Source organism: Triticum aestivum, chromosome 1A (genome assembly GCF_018294505.1).
Source record: "Triticum aestivum cultivar Chinese Spring chromosome 1A, IWGSC CS RefSeq v2.1, whole genome shotgun sequence".
Taxonomy (NCBI): Eukaryota; Viridiplantae; Streptophyta; class Magnoliopsida; order Poales; family Poaceae; genus Triticum; species Triticum aestivum.
The window spans coordinates 584,178,954-584,187,694 of NC_057794.1; the positions used below are offsets into that span (position 1 = coordinate 584,178,954).

Consider the following 8,741-nt stretch of genomic DNA (forward strand, 5'->3'; position numbering starts at 1 on the left):
GTGGCATGGATATTACCCTTAAAAAAGAAAGAAAATAAAAGATAAAAAAAAATTCTAAGAAAAAAATGAAATAGTGGCCTTTTAGAAGAAAAAAGAAAAACATACCCACACACACACACACATAAAACCGAACTAATAAAGCAAAATAAAAATAAAAGCAAAACAGAAAGATAGAAAATAGGAAGGGGAAGGCTTGGTCACACCTGGTAATGGGTTCGGCCTGGCCAAATACATCAAAGAACAAACCGGAAAAATGGGTGTGGCTGGGTCTCACTCGACTGGGACTTGACATAACATGTAAGAAAGAAATAAAAATAATTGAAGAAAAATTTGCACGAATCTTAATATAAGATTTGACGAATATGATATCGACTAAGACATAACATAATCTCAATCGACTGAGATTTGACAAGACTGGAAAAAAATAACATAATGAATAGTAAAGCAAGATCATTAACACACTAAACCGACTGACACAAATAAAATTTCAGGCGACATACATACAGCTAAATTAATAAAATGGCAAAGACGTTTTATATAGGTGTACTTAAGAAAAAGTAAGCAAGCTGGTGTAATAGGATTTTTTCCACCGTGCGGGAGAGATGAAAAAACAACGATGCATGCATGCAGCATGGCAGCATTCGTATCCGTCCACCAGCCTCACCCATCTCTCTTCTCGTTCAACCAGCGATCGAGCGAGCGAGGCCCCAAATTAAGGATCCGTCCATGGAGCAGCTCCGGCAGGTGGGCGAGGCCCTCGGCGGCATCGCCGCCCTCATGGCCTTCCACCACGAGCTCCGCGTCAACCCGCGCCAGTGCCGCCTCCTCGCCGACGCCTGCGAGCTGGCCTTCGACGCCGTCGCCGCCGAGGTGCGCGCCAGCCTCCGCTTCGACGACCGCCTCGCCGGCCGGTGGAAGCCGCTCGAGTCCCCGCTCCGCGAGCTCTGCCGCGCCGTCCGCGACGCCGAGCACTACATCCGTCTCTGCTTCGGGGACCTGCACGGCGGTGGCGGCGGCGGTGGCGGGAGCTGGTGGGCGCGCGCGGCCGCGCTCACGCACGGCGTCGAGTCCGTCGAGCTGCACCTCCACGGCCTCCTCTGGTGCGTCGCCGTCGTGCTCGAGGCCGTCGAGGTCGTCGCTGAGGCCACCGCGGCGCTCAACCCCGACGAGCTCGCGCGGCGGCGGGTGCTCTTCGCCCGGGACTACGACGAGGACCTCCTCGATCCGGCGCTGTTCCGGCGAAGCAGGGTGGGCAGGGCGTATCTGGCCAAGCAGGAGCTCGCCGCCCGGATGGACACGGCGTGGGCGGAGGACAGGTGGCTCCTCTCGCAGCTGCTCGACGAAATGAGATCCAGGCCGTTGTCGCGGCAGGAGCACCGGATCGCCGACCTCCTGGCCGCGCCGCGCGGGGAGCCGCACCCGGCGGCCGCGCTCCTCCTCGGCGACTTCCACATGCGGCGGCGCCTCGGGGGCAGCCTGAAGGAGGTGCAGTGGATGGGGGAGGCCTTCGCCGTGAAGCACTACGTCGGGGTGGACGCCGACGACGCCGCGGTCGGCGCCGAGATGGAGTTGCTCACGTCGGTGGCGCACCCGAACGTGGCGCACTGCCGGTACTGCTTCCGCGACGAGGAGAAGCGGGAGGCGTACCTCGTCATGGACCAGATCATGAGCAAAGACCTCGGGAGCTTCTTCAAGGAGGCGAGCGGCAGCGCCAAGCGGCCGCGCGCGCAACTCCCGCTCGTCGTCGTCGTCGACGCCATGCTGCAGATCGCGCGCGGCATGGAGCACCTCCACTCCAAGAAGATCTACCACGGCGAGCTCAACCCGTCCAACGTGCTCGTCAAGACGCGGGGCAGCGCCGCCGACGCCTACCTGGTCGTCAAGGTCGCCGGGTTCGCCGCCGACCCCGGAGCTGCAGCCGTGACCAGCCCCGGCCGGAAGGCGTCGCACGCCGCCGCCGGCGCAAACGCAAACGCGAACGCCAGTGGGAATGGCAGCGTCAACCCATGCATATGGTACGCGCCGGAGGTGCTGGAGAACGACGAGCCCGGGCAGGCGACGGCGAGGCGCACGGAGAAGGCGGACGTGTACAGCTTCGGCATGATCAGCTTCGAGCTGCTGACCGGCAAGATCCCGTTCGAGGACAACCACCTGCAGGGCGACAACATGAGCAAGAACATCCGCGCCGGCGAGAGGCCGCTGTTCCCGTTCCAGGCGCCCAAGTACCTGACCGGCCTCACCAGGCGCTGCTGGCACGGCGACCCGGCGCAGCGGCCGCCGTTCAGCTCCATCTGCCGCGTCCTCCGCTACGTGAAGCGGTTCCTCGTCATGAACCTGGAGCAGCACGGCGGCCAGGCCGACGCGTCGACGTCGACGCCAGCGCAGCCGCCGACGCCGACGCCGCCGGTGGACTACCTGGACATCGAGGCGCTGCTGCAGAAGAAGCTCCCGGCGTGGCAGCAGCGGCAGGGGGGCGTGGCGCCGCGCGTGTCGGACGTGCCGTTCGAGATGTACGCGTACAGGGTGATGGAGAGGGGCAAGGCGGCGATCCTGCACGTCGGCAGGGGCTCCGACTCCGGCAGCGAGGCCAACTCGCTGTGCGGCGACGAGAGCTTGCACAGCGGCGCGACGGTGCCGGACGTCGTCGTCGAGACGGCCCCGACGTCGAGCCCGCGCGCCAAGGCGTGGTCGCGGTCGCCGTCCTCCAAGAGCAGCGGCGGCAGCAGGTTGGCGCCATCGGTGTCGTCGCCGCGCAAGCCGGCCGGCAGGGTCGCCGGCGCCAAAGCAGGCAAGTGTCTGTAGCTGCGTTCCTCCTTGGAGCTCGCCGTTGAGGATGATGACAATGGCGTGGGTGCATCTCTATGCAGGGTCGCCGCAGAAGTCGAGATCGATGGGGCTGGTCCGGCAAGCGGCGCCGTCGCAGCAGGTTGGAGCCCTACGACGGACGCCAAGGATAATGTCCGACGGGCAGCTGCAGGCCGCCGTGATTCCACAATCCCGGGGGTCACGCTTCAGACTCCGAGCTAGGCTAGCAACGCAAATGCAAGATTGTACTTCTGATGTACTCAGTAGAGAGCGAACACGCATCTTAGCAATAAGAAGAGCAGATTTTACACAAATAAATTCAGTCATGTGGCATTCTGTCAGTCATACATATGGAAACTACTCAGTGGATGTATGTAAACAAATGGGTCTTATATGTCACCCAACAAACAAACAGACTAGGAAATGCAAAAAAATCCCTCGAAGAAAAAAGGAAATGCAAATGCATGTTCAGATATAGCAGCACACTGTTGTAAAGAGTTTTTCTTCAGAGACATATCAATATATCAGCAGCAGCAACAGTCCACAAATGAGAAATGCCAAGTAACTAAAAAGATAGATGAGATGCAACAAAGAGTGAAGAAAAGAAGAGGATCATGAAAATCAACTATTAGCAGCACACAGCATGCAGCTTATGTTTCAATCAATCTCAATACAGGGTTCCTCACTGAATAAGACTTTATGAGTCAGGCAAATGCTTTAATGCTTTACAGCCAACTTATTACTTTCCGAAGCGAGAGTGCGGCAGCAATTAGGGTTCCGGAACCAGTAGTAGGATATATCGACATGGGCTGAGAGGGCCTTATGCTGAATGGAGCCTCGGTCCTATTGTCCTTCTACTCGCCCTGCCTAACAAAAAAAGGGAACTCAACACCTACAAAAATAGAAGTTGATAACACGGACAGCGCTAGGTCCGATTCTTCAGTCTATCCTCATCTCTACTCCTAGAACATCCTTCACAGCCTCATACGTGACAAACGCGATGGCGATGGAAGGCACCACCTGAAGAGCCAAAATACAGGGGCAGTGGATTAGATAAGAACAATAATGAGATATCCGGGAAGCTTATAGACATCTGCATTGCTCATTAGAAGCATTACCTTCACCGAGTTGGGCACAAGACCCTTGTACAGAGCACCAAATCCTTCGTGGCGGACAGTTTTCCTGAATGCATCAATCATACCATTGTACTGGAGTGCCTCTTTGCCTTCTCCAGTAACAATAGAAGCAGCGTGACTCCAGCCGACCATCTGCATCCTTCTCCTGACAACATCAAGAGGGTATGCCACAGTCTGGCCTATGGTTCCAGCCACAGCTCCGCATCCAAGCCTTGTTACTACGTGCAGCTCATTGTCCTTTGCAAGATCGAATGCATTTGACTGGAGGAGCCAGTCCTTCAGAGACTCGTACACAGCAAAGTTAAGGCCAACATAAGGGACCTGCAAGAAGACGAAAACAAAGCATTGAGAGGTAAGTGCCCATCAGCAAGACGCATCACACAAATAGATTACAGTACTAGGTAAGAGGAACCTACAACTCCAATCACTGATGGAAGCCAGCCTCTGTATAAAGCACGGAAGCCTTCTTCACGGTACACTGTGCCCAATGCATGAAACATACCACGGTACTGGTAGGGAGACTTCTCTGTCTGCAGAAGTGATATTATTCTCCATTAAAATAGAATATGGAATGAAATTTAAGCATGTAATAACATGTATTCAACTATTCATGTTCACAGTATCATGATGACAGAAAGCAATGAAATCTAGACAGTACCTGAACAGTAATCCTACCCCTAACCATATCCATGGGATAAGTGGCAGACATGGCTATGATACCAGCTGTGGCTCCGGCTCCAAGGCGCAAGATTGGACTAAGCTGAGCATTCTCTGTTCACAATAATTAACATTTGACCAAGCGTTAAATCTACAGGACTTCCAGCAATTTATATCTATATGTATGACAACAATTTCTAAAACAAAAATGTATGAAAAGACAGCCAAACATGAATTCTTTACTTAGTTGAGCAAAATCAGTCTGATATGTATGACAGAGGTCTTGAACTATATGTAACCACTAACACAAGGGTATTCAACCCGGGGACTTTTTGTTCCACATTAGCCTACCTATGGTTTATAAATTAACAAAAATACAATTTCACATTCAATTTGGTGAGCAGCAACCTTTATAATGCTTAGGCCTTGAGCAGTGACCAGAGTTGGATTAAAGCAACATGTTACTAAGGCGTAAACGCCATATAGGTCAAGAAACGAATGTTATGATAAAATAAACACTACTGGGACACGCAAGTCATGCAGAAATAATACTTCCACTTCCTGCATCGCAATAATTATTAATTTTAAGCAACTAGAGTGGTTCGATTCAGATTCAATGAAGTGCCTGTAAGATTAGATTAAATAATAAGAACCTAAACAATTTCATGACTTCTAGTTAATGATAGACAGGCCGCCAATGCCATGAGGTGGAGAATCTGAGTACACCAATTAAATTCCTCTTTTAATTATTACCACAAAATGGCACAGCAAGTACAGCTGCGATTGTAGACATGACCAAACACTAGAATCACGTGTGGTATAACATGAGGTATGTTTACACTTCTAAAGAGACGAAGATGCCAAACTCGGGAAACTTAATTTATGTAGTAAGGACAAGAGAAAATGGCATACCATCCCCAGTCTGTTGCCGGTACAGATACAAAATACCCCTGTAAGAATGGTACAGAAGGAAATAACATATCAAATAGAGCTTACATGAAACAAGAACATGTCAATACATGGTAATAAAGAAATGCTCCTAACCAATTTCAGGTCAAAACTGTCTCATCGTGCAACAGAGATAAGTTCTGCAAATTGCAAACTACAAATAACTAGGTGGTGGAACGCAAGTGGTTATGCAAGGCAAGAGTAATTGCAACCAAAAACCCACCTTGATGCTTGCTCATAGCTGAAGAATTTCACAGCAGAATTTGGGACAATCCTTGCACAGTTAGTTCCATTGCCCTTAAACAGTCCACGAAGGCCTTCTGTTCTCCATATATACTTAAGCCCTTGAACGGTACCATTGTACTTGATACTGTGAGGATTTTGAACCTGCAAGGAAGGTGATATAAGAAAAGGTCCACACAGTGAATTTAACAAAACATTTCCTTTTCAATTTTAGTAACAAAAGTATTGGGATCCGGTAACAAGGGTGAACGGAATATTATTAGCATTATTTTCTCATGATGTCTCAGAACTGAAAACGTGAGCAATTAATGTGCACTCAAAGAAGTTTAGTTTGAGTGGCCACCACAAATTAGAAATGGTTCCATGACTGCAACAAATGTTAATAACTAGCTATAAGACAAAACATGGCTTGAATTATAATAGACAGACCATATCTAACACACTGATATGGTGGATATGTACATTGCATCACATTCACATGTTAGCTGATATCATTAATAGAAGAAACTTTTGAAATAATCAAAGAATATAATATTGCTATTAATTTAGTCATCTGATGTCTTAGTACATGGTAAACAGAACAACTTAGGCAAAGACAATTCCATCAATTTATCATTCAACCAACATGAACAACAACATGCCACAAGATAAAAGCAAAAATGATGATCTACACCTGAAGCAGGATCTTCAATCGCTCAAGCGGAGCAACAGCAGTCCTCGATCTGTGCAAAACAACAAAATAAACAAAACTTATAAGCATACACACCTACCATATCATTGACACGCAGTAGTTGGTAAGTATTTTTTTAAAGATAAAACAATTATGCATAACATAATCATGTAAATAGCTTGTAACCTTTCATGTGTGTTTCAAGTATGTTTGCAATGTTCTTAATGGCCAGCACAACAACAGAAGAAGAGGAATTCAAGCTTTGACTTCAGCGAATTATAACAACATTTTCTAGCTAGAGTACTAACCAAGGAAGACAAGATCAACTCGGCATAGTCGTGTACCCAACAAATATACTATAACATCACATCATGTAACCACAGATAGGCAATCAGGGGCTTGGCTTTACATTCATGACATCATGGAGAATCACATGCTTGCAAGCGCACCACTGATTAACACATCAAATTAAGAATGCACCAGTAATTAACATTAAATCCAGATTCTTAAAGCCTGTGGTTAATTGATACTTCTGTGTGTGTTGGAGGGGGTGTACTTCTGTGTGTGTTGGAGGGGGTGTAGTTTAGCAACTTGTTCTCAAGAACGCAATGTTTCCAAGTGGCTAAAAAGCAAAGCAAAAGGCAAAGCCAGCTTTGACTCCAGCAACTATAACAACGTTTGATAGCTAGAGCCCCAACCAAGGAAGACAAGATCAACTAGCCATAGTCCTGTACCAACCAAATATATATTATTACATCAAGTAGGCACTTAGATGCTCAGCTTTAGATAATGGGATTTCATGACATCATGAAGAAGCACATACTTAAGAAGGTGCCAATAAAGAATGAGCCAATAATTGACACCTCAAATAAAGAATGTGCCAGTAATTAAGATCCAGATCATAAAGCCTGGTGAATCGACTTATTAGGGGGGTTTAGCAGCTTGATACACTAATCTTGGGTATAAAATGTCCAGCCCCAAAGTAGCTCCAATTAAAGGAACTCATTGCGCAGAATATTAGGGATAGCATTTTAAAGACAGTGAAAAACAACAACATACAAATTTGACATTGAATTGACGGTAACAGGATGACGAGAAATGCTAATATAACCCCGTCCAGTGTTTTTCACCTCAGACTAATGGTATATCGCTAGGGTTTAAGCGTCAGCAAACTGATCCAAACAAAACAATTAGCATTAGTCAAAATGCTCGACAGCAGATTCTGCCTACGAAGCGGTCGGTCATGTGTGCAGAGGGAAATGGTATAGATCATAGACGAAACTAATCAATCAGATGCGAATTTTAATCGAGACCAACAACTCTACCAAACGAGATCTGAGGGGCGCGCGGCAAGGGTTTAAGCGTCCCGAATCCCAGCAGCACAGATCGCCCTCGCGCCCACCTAACTCCATGCATCGACTCGCATGCCAGGCGAATCACGCACATACCAATCGCGTCCACCTGGAAACCCCAATTGGCCCGGGGGACACGCGATTCCGACACAGACCAAACGCCAATCTAATTACAGGAATCGCCACGAAATTGCGCCGAATCTGGGAGTCGGCGCCCGTCGCGAGAGACGCCGCGGAGGGGAGCGAATCGAGGAAGGGGAGAGGGGGGAAGGGAGGAGGAAGGGGGGACTCACAGGCCACCGGCGACGCCTCCGGCGAAGAGGGACTTGCAGACGGTGAGGACCTGGTGGCCGGGGCCCTTGACGCCCTCGCGCGCGAGCTTGGCCTCCTCGGCCAGGTTGACGATGGTGTTGACGGCCGTGTCGCCCCTGCTCTTCCCCACCACGTCCTCCGATGCCATCTCCTCTCCCGCGTCCGCCTCCCCTCTCGCCCTCCCGGATCGCGCGCGGCGGGGACGACGGCGACGACCTCCCCTCGCCGCGCCTCGGAGGAAGATGCCTGCCCGGGGTTTTTGCGGCGGCGGCGCGAGGGGGGAGGGGGCGCGTGCGTGGGCGTGGGCGTGCGGTGGGGAGAGGCGCTGGTGGCTGGCTCCCTCCCTCTATTAACGCATTCCCGGCGTCTCGTTGCGCTATTAGCGCCGCCGCTGTTACGTGCACTCGACTCACCACCAGCTCATCTCCCACTGCGGATGGGACCGACTTGTAGAGGGGACCCACGCGTCATGCAGGGAACGTTTAACCTTGCGTGTGCGTGCTGCATTTTACAGTGGCTCGCTGTGTTTGTGGGAGGTGACGGGCGGGTGGATCCTCGCCGTCCATGCTTATCCCCCGAAAGCGCCGGCCTCGGGATCAGCGACTGGGGCCCAGCTGT

The 8,741-nt window shown here is 50.4% G+C and overlaps 2 protein-coding genes across 2 annotated transcripts; one reads left to right on the plus strand and one right to left on the minus strand.

Annotated features, from left to right (window-relative positions):
• The first annotated feature begins 699 nt into the window (after nucleotides 1–699).
• LOC123069932 (uncharacterized) lies at nucleotides 700–2,998 on the plus strand. Its single transcript, XM_044492917.1, has one exon. It carries the CDS (start codon nucleotides 727–729, stop codon nucleotides 2,800–2,802), a length of 2,076 nt encoding a protein of 691 aa, XP_044348852.1. The 5' UTR covers nucleotides 700–726; the 3' UTR covers nucleotides 2,803–2,998.
• Nucleotides 2,999–3,400: 402 nt separating this feature from the next.
• LOC123069936 (mitochondrial adenine nucleotide transporter ADNT1) lies at nucleotides 3,401–8,457 on the minus strand. Its single transcript, XM_044492925.1, has 8 exons — nucleotides 8,105–8,457; nucleotides 6,463–6,511; nucleotides 5,770–5,933; nucleotides 5,511–5,548; nucleotides 4,600–4,712; nucleotides 4,358–4,471; nucleotides 3,924–4,262; nucleotides 3,401–3,825 (listed from the first exon to the last, which is right to left on the minus strand). The coding sequence occupies exons 1-8, from the start codon at nucleotides 8,269–8,271 to the stop codon at nucleotides 3,745–3,747; spliced, it is 1,065 nt and encodes a 354-aa protein (XP_044348860.1). The 5' UTR covers nucleotides 8,272–8,457; the 3' UTR covers nucleotides 3,401–3,744.
• Between the last annotated feature and the right edge of the window lie 284 nt (nucleotides 8,458–8,741).

What these genes read in the sequence shown, in the direction of transcription:
- LOC123069936 (XM_044492925.1), bottom strand. Translation starts at nt 8,271, where the DNA reads ATGGCATCGGAGGACGTGGTGGGGAAGAGCAGGGGCGACACGGCCGTC. An exon ending in GGAGGCGTCGCCGGTGGCCT is followed by an intron (nt 6,512 to 8,104) that starts GTGAGTCCCCCC and finishes TGTTTTGCACAG; the next exon opens with ATCGAGGACTGCTGTTGCTC. An exon ending in CCGGCAACAGACTGGGGATG is followed by an intron (nt 4,713 to 5,510) that starts GTATGCCATTTT and finishes TATTGTGAACAG; the next exon opens with AGAATGCTCAGCTTAGTCCA.
- LOC123069932 (XM_044492917.1), top strand. Translation starts at nt 727, where the DNA reads ATGGAGCAGCTCCGGCAGGTGGGCGAGGCCCTCGGCGGCATCGCCGCC.